Source organism: Otolemur garnettii, unplaced genomic scaffold, assembly GCF_000181295.1.
Source record: "Otolemur garnettii isolate 467f Iridium unplaced genomic scaffold, OtoGar3 scaffold00014, whole genome shotgun sequence".
Taxonomy (NCBI): Eukaryota; Metazoa; Chordata; class Mammalia; order Primates; family Galagidae; genus Otolemur; species Otolemur garnettii.
This window is the reverse complement of record NW_003852409.1, coordinates 19,556,587-19,583,084: the sequence shown is the minus strand read 5'-3', so window position 1 is coordinate 19,583,084 and position 26,498 is coordinate 19,556,587. Positions and strand designations below refer to the sequence as shown.

The 26,498-nt window shown below is 44.5% G+C and overlaps 1 protein-coding gene across 4 annotated transcripts in view; it reads left to right on the top strand.

Moving 5' to 3' along the window:
- Positions 1 to 25,572, top strand: part of ASTN2 (astrotactin 2) — a 655,276-nt gene extending 629,704 nt beyond the window's left edge. Inside the window, exons 6-9 of one of the 4 annotated variants that reach the window (XM_012802449.1) lie at positions 9,595 to 9,695; positions 11,490 to 11,673; positions 25,011 to 25,223; positions 25,473 to 25,572. In XM_012802449.1, coding sequence (XP_012657903.1) covers positions 9,595 to 9,695; positions 11,490 to 11,673; positions 25,011 to 25,223; positions 25,473 to 25,509 — 535 coding nt within the window. In that variant the 3' untranslated portion in view covers positions 25,510 to 25,572. Of the gene's footprint in view, positions 1 to 9,594; positions 9,696 to 11,489; positions 11,674 to 25,010; positions 25,249 to 25,472 lie in introns of those variants that run through there. The other 3 variants (XM_012802448.1, XM_012802450.1, XM_012802447.1) reach the window with 3 other exon arrangements.
- The last annotated feature ends 926 nt before the right edge of the window (positions 25,573 to 26,498 follow it).

Sequence of the window (26,498 nt, the reverse complement as noted above, 5' to 3'; positions counted from 1 at the left end):
CCACCTTAGGTGTATGTGGCTGGCGCCTTAGCCGCTTGAGCCACAGGCACCGAGCCTAGTCCACTGTCTTAAAAAAGAGAAGGAGAAGGAAAAGGGGAGGAAGGAACAGGCTAAGACCAAAACAAGGAAGGACATGCATATAATTGCTGCTAAGCCAAACTAAATGCCAACCTGAGGTTTTTTTTTTTCAAGAGAAGCCAAGTTATATTTGATGAGTGAATGAATAAGCTTAAACAGATTACTTGCAAAGTATTTGTATATTAAATACTTATTCACTCTTCAGAAGTTTTCCAGTGGAGAAAGTAAGAACTGTCACCGTTGTTTGGCAGAAAAAAATGAGAGTCTGATAGGTGGTCTACAACCCATTTTTACCAAACAGAAAATCCATCAAGGCAGTATCCAGTTCTAGCTCTTGGGGACCCTTGAATTCATAGCCACAGTTTAGTCCACTGTTTTGAAAAAGGGAAGAAAGGACACACCTGAAGCAGATGTCGGGGCAAGAATTCATTTTTACTGACGAGCTTGTAGCACTGCATCCCTTTTCTGGCTCATATGACCACTTTTCTGCTCTTGGGTGAGCTCTGTGAGAATAGGGACCACATTCTTCTTTTTCTCGTGGGTGTTTCTCCCCTGCTCAGCAGAGATCCTGGCATCTAGAATGTGTTCCACTAGCAGCAAGGCACATACAGAGTGGAGCTGCTCTGATAATCACTTGTGCCTTAATCAGGTATTGGAGATACACTCAACACGCTTTAATTGTAATTCAGTGCGTGCTTACCTGACTTTAAATGCCAATGTTGGGATCATTTATTTCTGAGTTCTGCTGTACACAGCACTGTGAATTTTAGGGTGATGCTCACATACCCATGAATTTCAGCAGGGACCTCAGTAGGCAAAAGAGTGGGTGCCTAGCGCTGATTCCAGATTGCTGTCACCTCTCCTGAGCTGGGCACCAACATGGGTTTCTGGATTTGGCCCTCCCCTGAGCTCTCCTGCCAGCCCCTCACTTTACCTGTTAATTTGTGCATCTGGAGGAGTTGAAGTGAATGCACACGGAGGGTGCTGAGGTTTGGAATCCAACTAAAAATGGTCTTACTTTTGTCTGAGCCAGGGCCTCCCAATCCTGTCTCAGACTAGGTTGTTTCAAAAGTAGAAACTAGGACTGGAATCCATAATACCTTAATGATCTCTCTGTACCGGGCATGGAATTAAATACTTATATTGGCATAAAGCATGGGTTTTCAGCCCAGGTTGGGAGATAGGAAAGTCAGATTGTCGTGTTTAAGGGTGGGCAAATTACATGTAGAAGGGAGCAGGGATCCCCGGCAGCCCCTGGCCACGCGTTCTCCCGTCTCATTTTGGTGTTCCTGGACTAAAGGGAAACGGTTATTCTATTGCCCAAGGCCACACCACTCTTTAGAGTCATTACCCAAACTGGAGTCTGGATATTCAACTGGTTGCTGTGGCATTAGACTTGAAGTCAGAAGAGCTGTGTGAGCTTGACCCGCTCACCTGAGCTCTCTGAGGCTATGTGAAAGATGAGAATGATTTCTAATCATGGGATTAAATGAAATAACGTAGGCCAAATTTGTTAATATTAAATATCATCAAAGCTCTACTTTAGAGTCAGCAAGATTTTCTCTACACTTCCAGATAGTAAATATTTTAGGTTTTGTGGGCTGTTTGGTCTTTGACACAGTCACTCGAATCCACCATTGTCATGTGAAAATAGACATCTGTAGAAAATACATTAGAAACAAACAAGAGGAGTGTGTCTGTTACAATGCTATTTACTAAAACAGGCAGCAGGCAGGATTTGATCTTGCTGGCTGTGGTTTCCTGGCCTTGCTCTCAATGTGTGAAAGTTGTTACAGTTCCTATTGATGACCTAACAAATGACCCCAGAATGTAACTGCTTAAAACAACCATTTTATTTTGCTCCTGGATCTGCCAGTAAGAAATTCAGACAGAACACAGCAGGTTGGGCTGTCCTTGTGCGGTGAAGTATGGGCCCTCAACTGTAAGAATTCAAAAGCTAGGTTTGACTTGACTACTTGGGCAGAAATTATGCAAAGGCTACTTTACTCGTCCATCCAGAGCCTCGGCCCCAGGATGGCTGAAGCTCCCACATGTGGCCTTTCCATGTGGTTGACTCCTTCACACCACAATGGCCTCACTTCTTGTATGGAAGCTCAGGGTTCCCATCAGGAATGTTTCAGTGAGCAAGGGTGGAAGGTGCATCATCCTTTTAGAACCTAGCCTCGGAAGCCACTCAGCACCCTCTCCCTTGAGCTCTACTAGTCAAAGCACTCCTGGGAGCCTGCCCACGTCCCAGGTGAAATGTCACAGAATCGGGAGGAGTGTTTGCTTTAAAGGCATCACAGAAGAGATTAATCCTTCAGACACACACACATTGAATAGGAATTAATGTTTACTTAGCGCGTACCATGCGCCTAGCACTATTTCCAGCATCCTTTTGAAGTAGGTAATATTATCATACAGGTTTTAAAGACAAGAAGCACTGGGGAACAGAGAGGTTAGTTAACTTGCATAAGGTCGTAAAGATAATCAGTTGTGACTCAATTGATTTGACTCAAGCAGTTGGTTTTAAGAGTCTATTCTAACCACGACATACCCTTCTTCCTTGTGATCATGAAAACAAGAATCAGCTTTCTCCTGCTTGTGTAGAGTGGAATTAAGAACCTGAGCCCTTAGCAGGCAGGGTGTCCTGCAATCTTTCCCCAGTGATCAATCACAAACATAGCACACACTCTGGGTCCGGACTGTTTGGGAATTACAGGTCATGCAAGGGAAAAGGTATGGTATTTAATTGTGTTAAAAAAAAAATAGGGGTGGGGAGGTTGAATTCTGATTTAATTCTCACAACCCCACAAGATGGAATCTTTGTGGCCATTTTACAGATAAGGAAAGTGAGGCTCAATGGTTCAGTTGCTACATACCCAGTAGCTGCTTGCTACTGCCCTGGTACAGTCCAGATTCAAAATCAGAGCACTCTGATTTGCAAGTCCATGATCATTGCCACAGATGCCACTGGAGAAAGGTCTAGAAGGGCCAACACCAGCTATCTCGGAGAAAAAAAAATGTTTCGGTTCCTAGAACATCAGATCTAACCTGTCCCTGCAGAGACAGGAGGCTGAGACTTAGCGGGCAGTTAGGTGTCCCTGCCCATCAGCTTCTCAGACCCAGAGCTGGAGCTGGGATGTGGTGGTTTGCACACTGTCCCTGACTACCACATAGTGCTGGGAATGGCAGGGAGGGGAGTGATGGTGCAAGGGGTGGGTGTGAGCTAACGAGAAGTTGTTTGCCAAAGCCATGTGGGGGGAAGGAGCATTTTACAAGACCAGGGCCTCTGGCCTGGAAACATCTGTTTCCCTTCAAATCTGCAAGGAGACTTTTGCCTCCCCAGAAAGCCTAAATCATGTGGCGGCTGGGGAAGAGCAGGCATTGGCCTGGAGACTTCAAACGCATTCTCCTGTACTCTCGGGGACCTGAGCCCAACGTGGGCCTCTGGGGCTCTGTCCCTGCTCTTACCCCCTGTCAGATCTGTGAGAAGCTCTCACCGCCAATTAACTTCTCCGTTTCATTCTCTCACTCCTGCTGTGAGGAGGTCTGGGGTCTTGGATGAGACCAACAACAGCTTCCTTTCTACCCACCCTCCTCTGATCTCCACTAGGACCGCTTACTCCAGAAGGAGGTGAAGTCAGAGCATTGGGCAGTGGTGTAAATAATAATGATAGCACCAATATCCAATGCTTATTGGTGGCTTAGCACAGGCCAGGCACCGTGCAGAGCACTTCCCATTCTGCATGCCATTTGAGGTACCCTACACACTAGGTTTCAATATTGTGTAGTATGATTCCCATTTTACAGATGAGTAATTTGAGACAGTGCCTCACACTGCCAATAAATGGGGAACCAGAATTTGAAACCAAACTCTGATTCCACAGCCATGTCTTTCATAGCCCTCCTGCCAGTCCATCTCCCTTAATAACCCTTCAATCGAGTCACCTTTTCTTCCAGTGACAGAGGGAGAGACTGATTTCCAGAAAAGTGAAATGAACCTCATGGTTGACTAAGTTATTGATTCAGTATGTTGCTTATTCTGGCCAGTGTGTGTGGAGTGTTGGTACAGCAGATGTTAAGAGGAGAGAAGAACCGTGTTCTGATCCTGAAGGCATTTACACACTCATGGGGGCAAGAGAGAAGTGAATGGGCACTGGCCTAGCTATGTGACGTGTGCACCAAGGGACACAGGCCCTGTGTGACACAGGTGCCATGTAGGGAAGAAAGAGACCTAGGCAGCTCTTCAGAGGGATCAGAACAGGCTTCTCAGAGGCCATGAGGTTGGAGTGATGCTTCAAACCAGGTGATGAGGGTCAAGTGAAGAAGGGTAAAGGTGGCCCAGACAGAGGGTACTGCAGGTGCAGAGGTAGCAGGATGGGGTCTGCATGTGGGACTATCAGCACTGGACATGCCTCTGCTCTGATGCAGAACAGGAGGGAACGATCAGCAAACAAGCCTGACCTTTGGCCAGAGCTTATTTGTTCTCAATAATAGAGTCCTGTCAAATGAATAAACTTCAGAGAAGCACATTGATGGCTCCAAGGTAAGGAATTTGTCCTGAGGATGATGAAGACGATGATAAAGTTGATAAGGATTACTTCCTGAAGTTGGCAATCTCCTGAGAGCGATGAACAAATGCTGGGAAATGCTTCGAATTTGAGTAGTCTCATCCCAAGGCATCTCCCCATATTGTCTGTTTTCCATTTTGACCTGCCAGTGACCCAAGACCATATTATTTTGAGTACACAAGATTTCATACCACAGTCTGTGGAAGAGCTGGTACTCAAACTCATGCTTTCAGCCACCTTGGCCAGTGTTATTCCCTTCCCTTGAAACAAGATTAGGGGAAGGAATAGCAGTGGTTTGGGCCTGGAGCTCCACATTCCAAGACAGCCCATCCTACTTTATCCTCAAGCCACGTCTGTATAATAAGAGCATCTGCTAAGTAGCTGGGACTTTGGTCAGCCTCAGGACAAGAGGTGTGAAGGCCGAGTAAAGGAAGAGCTCGGGAGGACTCAGAAAACTGTCATTTTCCCTCTGGGCCTTGGGTTCTGCACCTGGAAATGAAGATTTGGACTTATGTGGTAGCTTGGGAGTTTTAGTTCAGATTATCAGCGAACCTCCATCTGCTTCAGAGAAAAGATGGCAGAATTGAGTAGAGAGTAGCTAACGTCCTGATGCTGGAGAAGCACAGAGGTCTGACTATTCTCGCTCTGGCTGTCACTCCCGCTCGTGGGAGGGTGTGTGTGTCTTTGTCTCTGCTTCTGCTCTGTGGGTTTGCATGTGGTGTAGAGTGTGTCTCTTCCTCAGCTTCTCTCCAGCCCCCTTTCTCTCTCTCTCTCTCTTTCCTTCTTCTCCACATCAAGGACCACCACTTTCTTCTCTTCAGAAATAGCCTGGTCCCCTAACAACTTTCAGATGTGTCTCTATAACCATTCTACAATTACAGCTGAGACAGGCAGAAAGCACATGGCCTTATGACTTTTGACCCAGGCCTGTGAGGTTGACGTCTTCCTCTTTCTCCACCCCCAGCAGGGTGGCCTGTGGCCTCCGCCAGCCCGAGGCTTCCATTGACATGTCGTGACTGCAATAGCAAAGGTAGGAGGTACCTTTTAGGGAGCACAAATTGAACTGAGTCTATTATTATGATTGAGTCTTGAACCCCCCCAACTTTTAAGATATAGATAATTTCACCCTATTTTACAGATAAGGAGGCCCAGAGAAGGTGAAGGAATTTCCCAAAGAAATACTCAGCCAGCAAGTGTGAAAAGCAAAGATTCTGTGAGGAGGTTTTATAAGTGGAAGACCTCAGGTTGCTTCTTCCCCAGCTTGCTGTCGCCCATGCTGCTTGGCTAAGCAGAGAGGTGATCCCACACCCTCTTGGGGGAGGAAATGTATTACAGAAGCATCACAGAAACATAAGAGGCATACAAGAAAGCAGGGTTAAAAATATTCCAGCTTCTCACATTTGAGTCTCCATCCCCTACAAACCTTCCACATTTCCCTCATTTGAAACATATCTCCCTTTCTCACTCCAAGAAAGCCTATATTAAAATGTGTGCTCATGCATGAGTAAGCGTCTATATGTGGTCTTTATAAAAATCTACTTATAAGCTATTTTCTCATGCATCATTCCATGTCATCCGTGACACGGCCATGCCCTGTCTATGAAATTATTCACTTTTTATTGATGGAGAGACTGAAATTGAGAAATGCAGATGGTATAATCAGGTTTGTTCATTTGCACAAATGCGTGCTTACCCTGTGCCGAGTACTGTGTTAAATGGCAGCAACATAGCTATACCCAAGCTGGAGCACACACCCCCTGGGACCTGTGGGCTAGACTATGCATCCTGCTTCTACCACTGTTTAGACGGGTTGGGATGTGGTTGGTAAGTGTTTATATAATGTTACCCAAAACTCTTCTCACCTCCCCACTTTGGCCACTTAATTTCACATCCCAGAGTTTCTTTGTGAACTTGTTCCCAACTCTTCCATGTGGCTTTCCAATGACAAGTCACCTGACAGTGTTTACATTTCACATCTATTCGTACTGAAACTGTGAAGTGGGTGATAGTCTCCCTGTCATAGATGCCAGGTGCAGAGAGCAGAAGTGAGCTCAGAGAAGTGAAGCGACTTGCCCAAGGTTACAGAGCATGGAAGTAAAACTGGAATATGAACCAAGCCTGGCCAACTCCAAGACCAAGCTCTTTACTCCGTGATTCCTTTCACCCAGAAGTTTTGACTCAACTGGAATATGAACCAAGCCTGGCCAACTCCAAGACCAAGCTCTTTACTCCGTGATTCCCTTCACCCAGAAGTTTTGACTCATGGTACTTTTATTGAAACAATCTTTGAGACATCAGGTCATGGGGTGTCAGAGATGGGAGGGCTCATGTAGATTACCCAGTTCAGACCCTCTGAGCCAGTGAGTAGTGGAGCTGGAGCAGAAAAATGGCAGCTGGGATCATAGAGTATGGATTTCAGAGTAAGACACACCATGGGGACTCCTTCATTTTCTGAATCTGTAACTTGGACACATGGCTTAATGTTTTTAATCTTCAGTTTCCTCTTCTGAAAGATGGGATCATGAGAGTGATTATCTTAGCACATTTTCTTTTTGAGACAGAGCCTCATTTTGTCACTTTTGGCATCACAGCTCATAGCAATTTCAAACTTTTGGGTTCAAGTGATCCTCTCGCCTTAGCCTCTTGAGTAGCTGGGACTACAGGTGCTCTCCACAACACTCGGCTATTTTTTAGAGACAGGGTCTTGCTCTTACTCAAGCTGAATACTCAGCCAGCATGTGCAAAAAGCAAAGATTCTGTGAGGTTTTATAAGCAGAAAACCTCAGGTTACTTCTTCCCCAGCTTGCTGTCACCCATGCTCGAACTCCTAAACTCAGGCAATCCACCCAACTCAGCTGCCCAGAGTGCTAGGATTACAGGTGTGAGCCACTACACCCAGCCCTGTTTTAGCACTTTGTCATAAGATTAGAAAAACTATAAAATGGTGCTACTTAAACATAGCTGAGTTTCAGCAACTATGGCTAATGGAATCACATTTGTACAGAGTTGATATCCACGGACCTGTGGTCAGAAGACAGTGGCTGGCAGTGGTTAAACACTTGGTCTTTGGAATCAGACAAACCAAGGCTTACATGGCCAGTCCCAGTAATTATTATGTGGTTCTGGGCAAACTACTTTCCCTCTCTAAGCTTTGTGTATGAAATAAAGTGAAGAAGAGTAGCTATATTTTAGGAGTACTTGGGGGAATTAATTGTGACAGTGTATGTAAAACCTCTTAGCTCAGGGCTTGACACATATTAAGGTCTTAGCACATATTAATTAATTTGTACAACAAGCTTATAATTGCTAAGTGCCTAATATGTACACATCAGGGCTCACCATTCTGAAACTTGTCAATCAGATTGAGTTGGGGTGCTGGGGAAGGAGAATGGGAAACAGGGCCACTAGGACCCCGGGTTCTTCCACTCAACATAGGGAACCTTCCACAAAAGCTGATTGAAAAGGGGGTCAGCACGGTGGCTCATGTCCTTAATCCAGCATTATGGGAGGCCGAGGCAGACATATCACCTGAGCTCAGAAGTTTGAGACCAACCTGAGCAAGAGTGAGATACCATCTCTCAAAAATAGCCAGGCGTTATGGTGGGGTCCTGTAGTCCCAGCTACTTGGGAGGGTGAGGCAAGAGGATCATTTGAGCCCAAGAGTTTGAGGTTGCTGTGAGCTATGATGCCATAGCACTCTACCAAGGGCGACAAAGTGAGACTCCGTGTAAAAAAAAAAAAAAAGTTGATGAAAAAGGATGGCATGACACAGACATGATACTCAAGGTGTTCAGCCCTCCTCTGCAGACCGTTTCTGGTTCACATCCTCTGGAAAATCCCCTCTGAGACATCATGTAAACCACAGAACTTAGAGATCTGGGGATATAAGGATCACAGAGTTTGTCAAGGAAGGATAGAAGACAAAGGCTGCTTGGGAAAGAATTCTGAGCTCTGGATTAGATCTGAATCTGCCAGGTGTGAGTTTTATCAATTCTTCCCTTCTAAAGCCACATGGGCTATATCGACTCCCAGTAATGTAGCAGAGAGCCTCTGATGACATCATGGGAAGGTGGGGACAGGCTTATATCTAGAAGAACTCCCAGACTCCCTGTCTTTGCAAAGTGAGCCACTAATCCTCCAATTGTCTGGGCTCCTGCTCTCCTCAGGGCCTTTCCCCTTACTGGCCTCCCTGCCTGGAATGCTCTTCCCCATGGTTTCCTCCCATGACTGGTTTCTCTCACATCGCTCAGGTCTCAGCACAAGCGTTTGCTCTGGAGAAAGCCTTCGTGGATGATTGTCTAAAGGACATCCTCTCCGTACCCCACGTTAGTCATTTTCACCATGTTCTCTCTTGTGTTCTCCAGGACTCGTAACTATTAAGTTTTTTTTGTTTGTTTACATCTTCATTAGCTTTATGCAAGCAGTAACCTTGACTCTTCCTTCACCTTTTTAACCTGAACAGCTCAAATAGCTCCTGGCATGGGGTTAATGCTCAATAAGTATTTGTTAAGTGAACGATAAAAGAATATGTAAATGAACACATCCAGCCAGGTAGGATAGCTTGGCGACTCACTTCTCAGACCTTGGGCTCAGACGGCTTGAGTTCAGTCCCTTGTTCTGTCCCTTAGTAACTAATGCAGTGGAAAGATACACAATCTAGGTCTGTGTCCTCATTGGTGCGATTTGAGTGATAATAAATCCCTGCCTTTAGTTTTGTCTAACTGTGTTTTAGGAGATTAAGTGCAAAGTGCCCAGCATGCTGGCCGTCCTTGTAAATGCTTTCCAACTATCATTTTTCCCTTCAGATTATTTCTCCTACAGCCTAAGCATCCCGTGTTCTTTTGACCACTACTTCTGTACCCTGACTTGTGATCTTCCCTGCGATTCCTGGGGCTTTCTGTGAGGTCGCAGCCTGGTACCCTGTTTTCTTTCTGTGCCACAGGTTCACTCTGTATGCTGTGGATACACGGGGGAGGCACTCAGAGCTAAGCACGGTGACCCTGAGGACGGCCTGTCCACTGGTGGATGACAACAAGGCAGAAGGTAGGTGACCCTCTTTTCACCACCTGGGTAACTCCCATATTTCTCCTAAGTTCTGCATCTAACGGTCACAATACCCATGCTCGTATTAACACGGGGGGGGAGAAAAGGTGAAGGACTGAAGAGAGCGGGAGGAATGGAGAGCTACATTAATCAAAGCCACGAAGCCATGAAGGAAAAAATTCAGATTGACCGGCATTGGCATCATCTTTGCTCCTCTATGACAGAGTTTACCCACATTCTGACTTACAGGCCATGCGTGGCAGAGTCAGAGTCCCTTTTGCTGAGGCTTCCTGGGGACCAAACACTTTCTTCCACTTAAGAAGATGCTATAGTTGGCAAATAGGTGACACTGAGAAGACCATTTCACCTTGTTGTGCCCACGGTAGACATCATCAGCAGATCACAGCAGTTGATCAAGTGATTATTGTGGAACTATAGCACTATGAGTAAGCCAGAAGCACAGCAGTGGTGGCCTCAGAGTACTCAGCATAGAGTCAGTAGCTGTCGGTCAGAGTTAGCATGCAAGATCAAACCTGTTCACTGCTTCCCATTTCATAAAGTTGTACGTGTTGAACACACAACTAATCAAGTTGATCCACCATATATGTCGTTCTTGGGCAACGAACGTGTAGACATAGTTTCTGCATTACGACTAGCAAAATGTGATGGGAGCTTGTCAGCCCTGGTGTCTCTTCAAGTCATATAGTTACTGTCCCACAGCCCTGGTTCAAGGAATACAGCAGAGACATGGTCACCCCTATCTAGAATTTCACATTATGGGTGGGGAGATAGTTCCACAATAATCAGCTTGAAAAGTTTTATGTGCTACCAGATAAGAGGAGACAGTGAATTATCGTGTCTCAAAGGCAAGGGGATCTGAGATAGTTTCCTGCTAATTTAAAAAATTATTATTTCAAAATGGCACATGCACATAGTTAAAAAATAATAAAATGAGGGCAGTGCCTGTGGCTTAAAGGAGTAAGGCGCCAGCCCCATATGCCAGAGGTGGCAGGTTCAAACCCAGCCCCGGCCAAAAACTGCAAGAAGAAAAAAAAAAAGAAAAGAAAAGAAAAAAATAATAAAACGAATAAAAATCAGAGTGGAAAATAGTGCAAAGCAAATATTCTTCCCCTTCTAGCCCTAAGTCCCCAGATTCTCTTAGAGGTGATAATGACCTGGGGATGCATATAGATTTTGATCCGAGTTTTCAAAGCTGAAAGAATGTGCCTTCTACACATGATGAATTTAAGTTAGATTGATTAGTAGGAATGACTGAAATAGGAATGGCCATGAATGACAAGCAGAAGAGTCTGGATTTTCTTTGAAAGATTTCGAACGGGAACCTGACAGGCTTCTGATGGCAGAAATGTGTTGGAATAGTACAGAGAGGAAAGGAGACGGCAGATGAGAACAAGGCAGTTTATTTAAGCCTCTGCATGTGTTTAGCGTTTTGTGCTAAATTGCAGGCACAATAATGATATTAATAATGAAGCTTGCGATTAGGAGCACTCTCTTGCCCTCGTAACTGATTGCTCCTAAGATGGCTTAGCAATCTCCTTTTCACCTCAGTTCTCCAATGCACGTCTAGAGTAGACTTCATTATCTCCAGTTCACAGATAAGACAACTGAACACATAGTCCATAACATATTCAGGATAAAATCAAGGTTCATCTGCTCCCAGAGGCCAGGCAAAGGAGCTCCCTCACAACCGTACCTTTCTTGTTCCAAGCCGTGCCTCTATCCTTACTTTTTCCCACTGATTAGTGGTCTGTTTCTACACTTCTTCCCTCTCAGAAATAGCTGACAAGATCTACAATCTGTACAATGGGTACACAAGTGGAAAGGAGCAGCAGACTGCCTACAACACGCTGATGGAGGTCTCAGCCTCGATGCTGTTCCGAGTCCAGCACCACTACAACTCTCACTATGAAAAGTTTGGCGACTTTGTCTGGAGGAGTGAGGACGAGCTGGGGCCCAGGTATGGGTGTGTGAGTGTGAGTGGAGGAGCAAAGTGCTGTTGCTTCTAGTTGCCCTTACTGGTCCCTTTCCCCATAGGCTGAGAATGAATTTTTGTGGATCACATAAATCAGGGCAATGATCACCTCAGTCACATCTGGGGCAAAGATGAGAAACGAGCAAAGAGGATGAAAGATTCTGGGGGATTTTAGCTTCTCACACTTCTGGAATGTCAGCTAGGGAAGGACGTCAGTTCTCTTTGAATCAGTGGTTCTCTCTGCTCACCCCACCTCCAGTTTTCTTAGATAAGAACTTTAGGCTCCTGGAAGCACTGTACCCTACCAAAATCACAGAGGGGCTTGGTGGCGGTGCCATGCTCCCTAATCCGGGGACTTTCTCACTCAGATAGGAAATCTGAGTTTTTCTAGAATAAACAGCTATGACCTTGACTAAAGTCCATAACTGACCCTGACTACATAAATGCATGAATTCAACATATATTAAGGGATTAGGTTTTGTCCCCAGCAGTGACTGCTTCAGTCACTGTGCAAGGAGCCCATGAATGGTTCAAACAAGATTAAGGCATAATCACTATACCCTAAAACTTCATAAAATAGTGTGTGTAGGTCATTACGAAAGTTTTGAGATGCACGAAAATAAAAAACTGTAGCGTCTATACAGGCAGATAAGCCAAGTGAGTTGAAATGGTTGCATTTCATGTCTTGCATCTAATTGCAACATCCATTTAGCATGTACTTAACTGCCCTTTATATGGTGGTTGCCAACAGTGCACTGTCAAAAGGTAGAAACATCTGTAGTCTTTGCCTACACATAGCTCCTGGCTGCAGGGAGTTAAAGAAGGAATTACATTGAACAAGGATAATTAAGTGTCATGATAGAAGAACAGAATCCTTTGGGAACATGAGGCATAGGTATCTGGTCTAGGCAACGTAGTGAAGCCTGTATTGGGGCTGAGACGGAGGGCGCAAGTTTGAGTTGGGGTAAGGTAAGTGGGCGGGGGAGAGATGTTTCAGACAGAGGACTTAGCCTCGGAAATGCTCCAAGGAGCCAGCGTTACGTGAGACCAGGGGTTTTCTTCTCAACTTCTAATGATTTCCCTGCCACCTTTATGGTTTCTGCCATCTCACCATACAATGTATACTTTATTTATTAGGTAGGTCTTCTTTCTTAGATTCATTTCTTATTTAAAATATATTTGAAACGGAAACACTGCATCATCTTATAAAGAGAAAAACCAGCACCATCTAGTTAACCCTGAATAGAAAATTAAACCTCACCATTCCAATGACCAGCAACAGCATCTACAAAAACACAATGAAACAAAAAACAGAAAACAATAAAAGGGATGTTAAAGACACAGCCGTAAGTCAAGATTTATTTTCTGAAATTATCTAAAGAAGGAGAAGAGAATGAAAGAAGTAATGTCACCACTTTTGGTAAATGGGATTCTTTGTTGTTTAGTAGATCTGTGATCATCTGGGAGACCATCTAAAATCCTTTTCCCTACCCCTGAGGAAATGAGTCTACAGTTTGGTAAACACTGTGTTGAGAGGATTTCCCTGTAGTTGAAGCAAAGTGTGTGACAGCAGGAGTCAGAAGAGATAAGAAGGGGGAGTCAGCAGGGGCCAAATCCTAATTGGGTTAAGGAGTTGGATTATCTCCCTAGGATAATGGCAAGCTTTTCCAGCTTTTCAAGGGGTGATGTTATCAGGCCTTCAAGGGAGAAAGATCCCTCTGGCCACACTTGGAAGCCTGTAGTACAGGGATCAAGAGGCATGAAGGAGGCAGTGAGGCTATGGAGGCTCTTGTGATAATAGTTCCAGGGAGATAGTGTAGTGTTCTGGGCCAGGGTAGCATTGCTGTATAGGAGAGAATTGCATGGATTCCCAAAATACCTAGTGGGCAGCCCTTCATGCTTCAAAAAGCTTCAAAATGACCCTGTAAGGTATTCCTGCCACTTCTGGGGTGATAAGGAAGTGGAAGTGCCATGGGGTTAAATGAGATGCCCAGAGTTACACAGGGTTTGACACTGAGGCTATTCTATGTAGCGCTTTCACCCTGAGCCCTCCCACCACTTGCAGTGGCCCTCCAAGAATTTGAGGCCCTCCTGGGAGGAGATGAGAGCTTGATCAAGGGATGAAAGGGATCTTGCCATGGGACAGGCCTTATCAGTTCTGTTGGGTCCTGGGCTTTAACTTTCTCCCTTTCACATGAAAGGATGGTTCTTTAGATAAAAGCTAAAGGAGGGCAGACTGGCAGGCAGAAGCACAAAGCCCAGATGAAAGCTGCCCGTGAGTCATCTCAGCTGCCATCTTGCCTGGAGAAAGAGAAAGGCATTCCACTTTATTGGGCTTTCCCACAAGGCTCAGGGAGTTTAGGTGGAAGCTGAGCCAGAGCTCCACTCCTGACTTTGTCTTTACAACCTGCTGGGATCCTTTATGACCCTCTAGGATGTAAATCTCCTGGAAAGGCCCCCTGGCCGCCTGGCCGCCCACAGAGGCAGGGCAGCCTGCTTGGTAATGGGCTGTGATAAGCTGCTAACCTCCAGCCAGCCAGCTAGTCACCAGCCTCTGTCAGCCAACCCCCCGCTTGTGTCACCCAGATTCCTCCCTCTTGGTCTTTCTAGTCTGTGTCACCCAGATTCCTCCCTCTTGGTCTTTCTAGTCTCGAAGGGGATCTGAGATTACTCCCAACCTCCCACATTGGCCTCTCTGAAGGATTTGGGGGACCTGCACTCACATCTATCTAATAAGCTTCCTGTGCAGTCTTGGGCTCCGCCCCTTTCTGACCCTCAGTCTCTTCGTCTAGGAAATGATCAGTATAAACGATACAGTGCTTTTCTTTTTAATTAGTAGACTTTTTTCCTAAATAAATCTTATACAGAACCCCAAGTCATAGTCAGAATGCTACCTCCTCTGAGAGTTCTCTAAAATTTCTTCCCATTCTCTCTATCATGCCATTGTGTTTTTCTTCCTTATACTTACTAGTTTTAGTATCTTATATTGTTCATGTGTTTACTATGTATTATCTCTCTTCCTGACCACAATGTAGGTTATATATAGTTAGTGATCCCTTAGGTCCTATTCATGCTTATAAGTAGGTGCTAAATAATTACTTGCTGAATAAATGAATAATGGGATGAGTAGATGTGTGGGCCAGATGACTACAGAGTTTTCTGGCAGGAGCTCGAGTGGGTGGCCTGGAACCCCACCTTCTATGTCTCCTACTCTACACCCCTTCACCCCACCCAATCCCAAGTGTCTCTTCAGTCTCTCTGAGCTCTTAAGGGTCTGTAATCATGGTTGGGAATAATTGAATTCTGGAAACTCTAACGTGTTCTAACATTCTAAATACAAATATTAAAGGACTTGAAGAGATCTCACTTCATTAATCAATTGATATATTGATTCACTTAATGTGCTAATTATGTGCCAGGCCCTGTGCTAAGGGCTGGAAATAAAAACATGAAGAAGACAGATCTTGCATAGAATGAGGAAAAGCTTGGTTGGTAGGCAGTTGCAGTGGACATATCACAAGGTGCATGTGCGTGGAAGGGTGCTTCAGAATACTGCTTCTCAAACTTTAATGTGCCGGAAAATCACCTGAGGATCTTGTTAAAGCTGAAATTGATTCAGCAGTCTGGGTTAGATTTGAGATTCTGCATACCTAACAAGCTTTCAAGTGATGCCATTGTTGCTGGTCCAAAAAGCACACTTGAAATGACAAGCTTCCAGATGCAGATCCATGGAGCAGCTAACTCAGACCCGAAACTCAAAAGACGATCCCCTGAGCAAGAAAGAGAAGGTTGTGCTTAGAACCAAGGAATGAGCTGGGGTCCTTCAGGGGGAAGGGAGAGAGTGCTCTCATCAGAAGGAATAACCAGTGCAAAGATGAAGGAGTGTGGTGTAAGCGAGTATATTTCAGTCAGCAAGTGTAAAAGTATAAAATCTTATTGGAGGAGAGGGTTCAAGGTGAGAGGGAAAAGGGAAAGCAAAACAAGGCCAGATTGTTTAGCAAGGGACAGATCATGATGGCTCTGTGAGTTCTGTTTGTTCTTCCTCCCAGAAGCCACATAAAAGTTTTAAGCAGAGGGGGGGATTTTGGTGCATTTGCAATGGCTCTCAAGGGTCGGCAAGGGTGCAAAAGACCAAAGTGGAAAGATGGAGAGTGAGATGTTTCTCCAAGTCAGGAGCCTGGGGCTCATATCCTACCTTTGTCATTTACTTGCTGTGTGACCTTGGACAAATTCCGTTCCCATTCTGGACCTCATTTACGACATAAAATGGCTGAACTCCCAAGTCCCTTCTAGCTGGGAAGCCAAGGAACTAGAAAGCCCTTGAAGGTCACAGAGACCAGAAAACAGGCACACGATGGGTGTCATTTCACCTCTAGCCCAGCACATCCTGTTTCTTGAGGACCCTGGTTGGCTAGAGTGCTAAGAGCTTTTCCCAAGAACACGCGGAGGACTGGTATCATGGGATAAGCCATATTAGGATTCTCTCGGCCTTTATAGTCACCAGACCCCAAAATGTCTTCACTTCCTGCCTAGATGTGTGGTCATATGCTCCCATGAGATCCAGTGACAAAAGGGTTTCTCTTACCTCTGCCTAATAAATCTGTCAGGCCAGTGTCCTCCAGAGCCTGGTTCTCATGACAACTACAGGTTACTGCAAACAGCTGCTCAAAGAAGACCTGCTGATACCAGCTGTCCCGGCCACAAGGTTCCTATTAGGAGGAGACTTGCAAAACTGAGGTCATAAGTGACCAGAATTTTCTCTGGTCAGAACATCCTTAACCATACTTGGGCTTCTCTATACTTTCGCATCAATAGAAGAGAGCAAGCACTTGAAGAAAGCACTTTCATTTTATCTCAATGAAATTGATCTATTTAGACCAGGAATGGTATTATTTATGATGTCGGCCCCTCTTGCTTCTATGGCAGACATTGCTAATAGATCCTAGAAATTATCCCTGTGTAGGTTCAGCCTGGGATCTTTCTCACCTAGCAAGATATCTGAAAAGAGCTGACACATCCATTGCTGGTCTTAGTGACAATAAGCAAATGTGGGATGTCGTTCATTGTACATTCTTCCAAGACTGCATTAATTCTTTCTTAATATATCCAATTAACACTCTTAATAATTTTAAGATATTGGGAACAAGAGCAGACTTAAGCTTAGGTCACATTTTCATAATCTCAGGTGCACTTTTAATTTTTGCCTGCGTACTTTGACTTTTCTAACAATCAAGATGGATTATTCACAGTGGATGAACACCTAAGTGTGGTATTCTTTTCTTGAAAGACTACTATTAAAGTGATAGCATCTCTCAGAATTGGAGCTATCAGAATGGAGAAATACTAACAAAGTGCACTATGATTTTGAATATGTGTCCCATGGATCTGTTTTCCCACTGATAGTGTAGCTAAGTTGGTTATTATCTGGAAGCTCCTATCACCTCCAACTGAAATAGTTTGGGGTTTGTTGAGAGACTCAGGCATTCTCACCGTCAGTCAGGAATGATTTTTTTTGCACAGTCTCATCATTTCTTGTGAGGGAATGAGGAAAAGAGGAGGCCAGAGGCAAACATTTTCACAGTCGCCTTGCAGATCCCACATCAAACCTGGTGTTGAAGATACACATCTAGCGGCAGTACCTGAGCTTCCCATTTTCTGTTTCGTAGGGGTGATCTGAGGCTCCATTTGATGCAGGTTGATTCTGAAAGCAACCCTGCTGAACTATGGAGAAGCCATAAAATCATGGTTTCATTGCACAAATGCATCACACACAGCAGCTTTAAAATGTGTGTATTTATATTCATGTTTTCAAAATGGAAATATCTTCATTGTATTTTATTCCAAAATAATTCTTGCTCATTCTAAATATCCAAATGATATAGAAGTATGTAAAATAGACAGTGAAAATTTTGTGTCTCTGAACCCCTACCTGAACCGTACCCAAGAGATTACATTAACATTATATATATATATATATATATATATATCTTTCCATGTATAGATATGGATATGGGTAAGAATATGCATGAAAATAGGGAAACAGATACAAGCTTAAGGATTTGTCTGTGTCTACAAATACATCTCCATTTTCGTCATCTCTGCTATGTTTAACAAATATATATATATTCTATGTTCTGTTGTCTGCCTACTTCCATTTAACATATGCTATACAAGTTTTTTCCCCCATGGATGCATATGTAAATGTTTTGTCTTTTTGATGATCTCTTTGGCAATTCAAATAGATGAAAGTTTCACACATTAGTCTAGTTCTCTTTTTCTTTCTTTTCTTTTCTTTTTTCCCCCTCATTCTGTTGTGCAGGTACAGTCATACCTCTTTGTAACCTCTAGCTCCTGGGCTTGAGTGATCCTCCACCTCAGACTCCCTAGTAGCTAAGACGACAGGTGCATACCACCACTCACAGCCATTTTGTTGTGGTTATTATTATCATTTATTTGTAGAGAAAGGCTCTTGCTCTGTTGCCTAGGCTGGTCTCAAACTGCTGGCTTCAAGTGATCCTCCTGCCTTAGCCTCCCAAAGAGCTGGGATTGCAGATGTGAACCACAGCACCTGGCCTAGTCTAGGTCTCTATTAAAGACCAACTAGATTTCTTCCAATTTATTCACTATTATAAAAAAAAAGTGAATATAAACCTTTTGCCCACTTGCCTGATTATTTTGTTAGGTCCACATGAAGCTGTGTGCCATTTCATTCTCTGTATTAACCCATGCTAGAGAGTTGCTATATTTTGAAAGCTCAGGACTGAAAATTTAATCAATCCTAGTCAATCTGCATGTATTAATGTCTTCTTCTTGCACAATCAGGAGATGGACATCAAAGGAAGTGTACACTGCTCAATAAGCAGGTGGGAAATATTAGTTGAACACCTATCATGGGCCCAGTCATTTACATCTTATTTTATCTGCTGAATAGATTTTGAAAATGAAGCAGCAAAGAGTCAGTGGAGTTACACAATTTGTTGAAACTCATATACAGCTAGTGTCAGAGCCCAACTTCAAAATATTGTCTTCTGATGTCAAACCTGTGTCTTGTTCAGTATGACACACTGTATTCCAGGATATGTACACAACTAAGACAACATAGTGTGGATCTCAAGAGAGAAATAAAGTGCTTCAGCAGCAAAAGGGAAAACTTAATTACGATAGCTGGAAAGGTCTGCAAGTCTTCCCAAAGATGAAATTTCAGGATGGTTTTGAAACATGACTAGAACCTCATCAAAAGTGTACCTCTCACCTCAGGAATTCGATGCTTTGGCAATTGTCTCACAGCAAATACTGTTGTGAACTGCTCATCACATGGTACTAATCTATGAGTCGCAGCAAATACTGTTGTGAACTGCTCATCACATGGTACTAGTCTATGAACCAGTCTCCCATGCCTTTTGGATTAAAAACAACCAGCCAATCAGTGGACCAACCAACAACAAACATCTACTTCAATTCACACTGCTAGCTAATCCTTTCAGTGATGGGGAACCCACTACCATGTAGAAAAACCCATTCTATATTTAGAGGAATCCAGTTTTAAACTTTTAATTACATTGAGCCACATATGCCTTCTGTTCATTTTAGGGTGGCTTTGTCAATGATACTTGGGTGCCCCGTAGCAGAGATCTGAGACCCCATGCTGTCACACTGTCACCCTTTTCAAAACACAAGGCTCCCTTTTACCACCTGTAGACTAGGAATAAAGTATATACTGCAAAATTGTGGTGGGGATTAAATTTAAATGATGTCACATCAGTACTGTGGATACTCGATTAGTTATAGCCACTGTCATCTCTGACTCTCAGATTTTTGTCCCCGAATTCAGTTGTTAGGAAAAAATAACTATTTGCCTAAGTCCTCTCTGCTATGGACACACTCCACTCCTGCTGTTAGTGTGGAAGCTTCCTTCTGAGATGCTCCTCAGCATCAGGATCTGGCCAGTTTACATATGCCCCGTATAGCAGATGGCCTGATGAGGATGGTATGAAGAAGTCACTACTTCCCTTAATCTCTGTCCTCTCCACTTCTAAAGGTTGTGTTCCAAGTTTTTGTAACCACGTCATACTCTTGATTCTCAGTAAGCTTAGAATCAGGTAACACAGAGACATTTAAGCTCAATCCACAGAGGCAGGGAGCTGAGAGAGAGAAGGAAGCCAATGGGAACTTTGGCTTACTGCCTCTCTTCTTTTCTCTCCATTTCAGGGCCCCCTTAGAAATGGAGTCCCTGTCTAATAACTGGGTCAACAGCTCTGATTGGTTAGTGCTGGGAGTAGAATGGTTGGTTGAGGGTTCTGCAATTCCCAGCCAAGTGGCGTCTGGTTCTAGCCCCTGATTCCTTCACAAGCAATCCCTGACTTGATCTTGCCTGCTGATACAACAATAAATTACTGTGTGGTGTCCTTTCTTCGCCTCTTGCTTCCTATTCCAGCAGGCCTGGGTCCTATCTCCAGTGAGGAAGATTTCATTTCCGGTGTTTGAGAAAAGTGGTCTCCCTGACCTGTGATTTCTCCTCAGGGAAAACTTGAAGCATGCCTGGCCTTTGATTTATGGATCCCCACTGCCTACAATGTATTACCCAGCCCCTTTGCCTTTGGTCTCTCTCATTCCCCTGCCTCCTCTCCAGCCTTTGAGTCCCTCCAATCCTTCTCTCTCTGGCTTCTTCTAAATTTTCCTGTCTCTGTTCTGTAAGTGCAAACATCGGTTTAATACCTGTTAGGGACAAAGTCCCGGATGCCTATGGCAGTCATTACATGTCATCCTAACAATAGCCCTACAAATTAAATTTTACATATGAGAAAACAGGCAAAGAGGTCAAGTGACTTTCCGTAATGGGCTCTAATGCCTCTGTCCTTTCTACTATAGTATGTTATTTTGAATCATGGCCAACATTTACTTAGAGCTAATCAAATTATCCATATATCTCATCCCCCGGACAACACTGTTATTGTCCCCATTTTACTGATGTGGTGACTAAGAGTTAGTACCAAATCACATAGCTGTAAGTTATAGGCTCAGATTTGACTCAGGGACTCCAGAGCCAAATTCTTCATCTTGACTCTATGGATCAGGAACCCTGGTGTTTGCTTTGCCATTGTTATTGGCTTAAGGTGTTTCTTTAAGGCAAATCATTTTCTCACTCCTAATCTCAATTTTCCCATCCATACAAAAGGAGGCTTTGTCCAGTTGAACTCCAAGAGTCTCTCTGAGGAAGTGGCTGGGCCTTTGAAGGAATAATCACACTGGGATGTGTTGGAGGAACTGTCTTTTCCAAACTCATTTTATATTTATTACTTATTTTTGTGAAGGTGATGACTCTTCAGTGCCCGAAGAATAAAACCCAAATACCTGAGCAGGCTCAGAGAAGCCTGGATGCTCTGATCTCTGCCAAGCTCCCTGGTCTCCCTCCCATTCTCTGCACTGGCCATTGCAAACAACTGGTGGTCTGTGCTCTCTTATGTCTCACTTGGGCTGGGGTATTACCTCTACCTTCTCCTCGACCTGAAAAAGTTGTTTCATCATTGAAGACCGAGCTCAGGTGCTACACCCGCTGAGATTTCTCTGAACCCCCAAACTGATGCTTTGAGGCCATCTCACATATTTGCATTACCCTACACATTCTCCAACCCAGCACTCTGCCCCTGAGTTAGTGGCTATTGGTATTTCTGTCTCCTGTCACTGACTTATAAAAGACCCTTAAGGCTTAAACTTGTCATATCTATCCCCAGAGCCTGGTACACAAAGGACATATAATAACATAATGAAGATGACGATGATGGTGGTGGTGGTGAAGATGATATTTTATAATATGAATCAGGTCCTTAATATGCGCCAAACAGTTTTACATGCCTTTACTTGCTTAATCCTTCTGAGGTGGGCTATATTCCCTTTTCATAGATGAGGAAACAGAATAAACAGCTTTTTTACTCGTACAGGGATGGTCTCTAGCAGAACCCACTTTCTCTACATTCCAGCATCTTCTAGATGCCTAGGATGCTGGGAGGTGACCTGGGGGCCGCTCCCTCTCCTGCTGGCCTCCCCTGCTCTCCTCTCCATCTGACACCAGCTGGTGTCCCTAAGTACAGTGATGGGAAACAGTTAACACCTGGATGCGCACTTTACAGGTTTATTGCTGCCAGCTTTGCTTCCCTCCACTTATTTCTCCTCAAGGCAACTAGAAATACCTTTTAAAAGTTCAGTTCCAAACCTGTGACTTTGCTTTCTGAAATCTTTCATTATATGAGGACTTACCCTTGAAATAATAATCATAGATAACATTTATCAAGGAATTATTATAGATAATAATATTTTGTTAATTTTATTTTTATTTATTTTTAGAGAGAGTGTCAGGTCCTGTTGCCCAGGCTGAAGTCCAAAGTCTCAATCATACCCCATTGCAGCCTCAAACTCCCAGGCTCAAGTGATCTTCCTGCCTCAGCCTCTCAAGTAGCTAAGACGATAGGCACCCATGACCACACCCAGCTAATTTTTTTTTTTTTAAGTGTATTTGTAGAGACAGAATCTTGCTATGTTGCCCAAGGCTGGTCTTGAATTCCTGGCATCAAGCAATCCTCTCACCTTGAGCTTCTGAAGTGCCGGGATCACAGCCATGTGCTACCACACTTGGCATCTTTCGTTATTTTTAAAACAGCACTTTGTGGTAGATACAGTCATTGTTATCATTTTATGGATAAGGCAAGAAAACAGACAAAAATAATGAAGCAATTCACTCAATCTCACACAGCTAGTCAATGGCTGAGTTGCAATGGATTTGAACTTGAACAGTCGCCTTTACTCCATACAACCAATGCCCCCGTCTCATGCTCCAGTGGTCCGGCTCCTGCTGACTCCTCCAGTTTTGAACTGTGTCCCCCATAGACCCTGTATTCCAGCCATAAATTTTGAGAACATCTCTGCAATCATTTATCTCTACACCTTCACCTGTGCTGCCTATTATGCTTTTGTCCCCCCCTTTTTAATTTAACTCCTATTCATTTAGGAGGCTCAACACAAGATTCCCCTTCCACTAGGAAGCCTCCAGTCCTACTAAGCACCTCCCTCCTTCCTCACACAGCTCTATCAAGTTCCTGTCACTTTCTTATAATCTCCACCTGTTTGTCCTTGCCACTGAATCAGAAGTTTCACCATACAGTATGTGCTCAGTAAATGAGCAATGGGTCGCTTTGTTTCCTTCACCTTCACCACAGCCCCATTTTCAGATAAAGAAATGGGTTTGGAGGTGTTTGAGGAAATTTCCCAAAGCCATAGAGTTATTATGGGGTAAAGCAAGAACTCAAATGAGGAGGGCTGAAAAAGAAACTCTCCAGCCTCCTCTTGGGGGGAGGGGGGGGACGGGACTTGCCGGAGAGGAGAGAGGACTATGGAGAGGGTGTGATTATGAAGTGATGAATTCTTGGCACTTCGGGAAATATTCCACCCAAGTGGTGAACTATACAAAGAGGACTTTTTGAAAGGCACCTCATAAATTGCGCCCACAAAATGTACACACATAAGCCTGGGCCTTTTCCAGCTGCCATGCAGGTGCCTAACACAGTCTCCCATTTGTGGGGTCTGTTGTTGTAAAACTCCTTCAGAGGGGCATGGAGAGGACAGCAGGAGAAAGAGCCTCTCGGGGAGCCTGCCAGGATGCCTGGGCATCTTGAAGATGCTGGAATGGGGGGAAAAGTGGGTTCCACTTGGAGATAAACACCCGGACACTGAAGCCGACTTGTAGTATGACCTGAGAAAAGGATGTTCCATTCCTACTCTGAGCCTCAGTTTCAACATTTTTTATAAAAGCAGATCGGACTAGGTCAGTGGTTCTCAACTGGGGTGATCCCCCTGACCAGTGGGTATCTAGCACTGTCTGGAGACAATTTGATTGTCATGACTGAGACAGAGGCACTGTTGGTGGTGGGTTGAGTCTCTAAAATGCTACTAATTACCCTGCATGATTATTCCCACAACAAAAAATTATCCAGCCCAAAATGTTGAAAAACTACGTGATCTCAAAGATTCTCCCGAGCTTTGTGCAGCCTTCAGATCTCTCCTAGTTTCCCTCTGGTGCTGGATCTAGAGCTCTGGATAAGGTCCTCCTAATGACCACCAGAGTACAGAACGGTTCTCTCTAAGACTCGTGTTCAACAGACCTTGATTCCGAGACATCCTTATAATAATGCTTTATAATATTAGCTATCAATTATTGGAAGCTTCCTCTGCACCACACATTGGGAATTTCTCATACTCAACTTATGAGGATGAGCCCGTCATCACTTTCTTAGAGATACCGAGAAGTTCTGATTTGGGGGAACAAAATGAAATACAGAGAAGTTCTGATTTGAGGACATTTATATTTAGGCATTCATGGAAGATAATCACAGGGGGGCAAGATTTCCAAATTTCCCTCCTGGGAGAAGAGAGTATAAGAGAATTATTGGAGCCAGAAAGCAGGCAGTTGAAGAGGGCCTCTGTGGATGTTCAAGCCTGGATCTGAATACCTGACTTCAGTGGTCAGCTTGGTTTTATTTTATTTTTATTTTTTTTTTGCAACTTTTGGCCAGGGCTGGGTTTGAACCTGCCACCTCCGGTATATGGGGGGCTGGGGCCCTACTCCTTTGAGCCACAGGTGCCGCCCTCAGCTTGGTATTTGACCCTGTCATGTCATGTCACTACTCTGAGCCTTGCTTGGTCACTTCATCCATTGAATGGGGATGGAAAGAATAATACATTCAGAATCAATGTGAAGACTAAATACAATTTTTTTTTAAGGAAGCATGAAACGAAGCTTGTTGAGGAAGAGAAGTACAGGCTTACGGAGTAAGAAAGCTTACAAAGCAGGATAAATTTACCATAGACAGGGAGCGGGCTTCCATCACCTGACATGTATGCAAAGAGGCCTTAAATACAGTTTTTAAATTGTGAGTAAAGTGCATACCTAGTGGCGAGGGAGCACATGGTAAGTGTCAACAGATTTTGGTTATTACTGTTGTTTTTATCTTTGTTATAATAATTTCTATGTGATCAGAGATCCAAGGCTGATGATCTTCTAATTCCTGGGCTTCCTAGATCCTAGAAGTAAAAATGCAAAGTCTAAGTTTGTACCTCTCTTTCTCTTTTTTACACATGGCACAATTAAAGTGGACAGGTTCTAAGGTAATTTTTGAATAGCCCTTTGAAAGGCCTCACTCAGGTTAGGAATAGAGGAAACTCTTGGAAAGAGGAGTTCTCCTTGGTTTCGTGACCTTTATTCACCACCTCCAAGGCCTGCCCCTCCACCTGGGCTTCTTGCTGAATCCTTGCTGTCTCGTCTTTCCTTTCAGGAAGGCCCACCTGATCCTGCGGCGGCTGGAGAGGGTGAGCAGCCACTGCTCCAGCCTCCTGCGAAGCGCTTACATCCAGAGCCGGGTGGACACGGTGCCCTATCTTTTCTGCCGCAGCGAGGAGGTCCGACCTGCAGGCATGGTGTGGTACAGCATCCTCAAGGACACCAAAATCACGTGTGAGGAGAAGATGGTGTCCATGGCCCGAAACACGTACGGGGAGTCCAAGGGCCGGTGAGGGAGGTTGCCTCCCTCCATGAGCACAGAGACTCTCCGTGGGAGGGGAGCAGCATTCGTGTGGATCCTGGGGCCTGGGTGGGCTGGGGGACAGCTGAGGACGGGCCTGGCAGATGACGCTTGCCAGCAAGGCTAAAGCAAACTGTTTCTCCTGTGGATAGCAGACTGAGAACTTTGTAACCAATGGAATTTATTCATTTTTCTCTATCTTTTATTTTTTCTAAGATATTATTTGAGTCTATCAAAAGTCTCTCCTTTTTGAGCCTTTTCTTATGGATGGCGGTCAATCCCAAGGCAGGAGCTTTCAAGTGGAGACCAAGCGGCCTTTCCTCTTCTTCCTCCCTCCTGCCACACTCAGCTTCCTTCCTGCCATGGACCCCGGGAGGAGACCTGTGGAGAGACAGCTTTGCCTCTTCAGCATCAGGAAGGAAGCCCTGAGGATTGTTGCAGCGGGGAAGCTTGGGTCTTTAAGGACTTCTCTTCTTTCTCCCCGGACATTATTGAGTTTGCAGGACCCCTGCCTCTTCCTGCTACCTATGGGTCTGCCCAGGTCCCTGCAGGACTTTACATGCATTAAAACTCCCTGTTGTCTCTCTTCTGTTTGGGTGGTATTTCTTACCAGTTGTCTTGGGAGGGGGGACCTCAACAAATATTCATTGAGTTTCTATTATGTGCCAGGCACAGGCCATGCAAAGAAAGTGAAGCTTCTTTCCCTCAGGGAACTTATGGCCCAGTGGAAATTGTAGAGAAGCCATCTAGTGATTCCAGGCTGTGATACGGAGAAGAATGAAGGTTAAAGGATAGAATAATGGTACATTCATTGTTAGGTCATGACACTCATTGGAGGTGTCCTGAAATGCTTCCTTGGAACAGTGATGCTTAAGCCCAAAGGAGGAGGAGGAATAAGCCAGACAGATGAGTGGATGGGATTTGCTCTAGTCTAGCCAAAGGGGATGGTATGAACAAAAGCCCAGAGGAAAGCTCAAGTTCTGTAAGCACTTTCATTAAGAATAGGGATCAAGGTAGGAAGTTGGTGGGCTGGAAGCTTGGCAGGGCATTGGAAGATTTGGACAAAACTTTTGATGGTATTTGGAAGTAGCCAGGAGCCACTACAGAAATGTAACAAATGACTAAAATAGCTTGCTCTTTAAGAAAAATCACTCTAGCTCAGGGTGAAGGGTGGATTGGAGAAAGCCTCAAAGAGATGGGTGGCCATTGACATTTTCCAGACAGGAGGTGATGGCAGCTTGG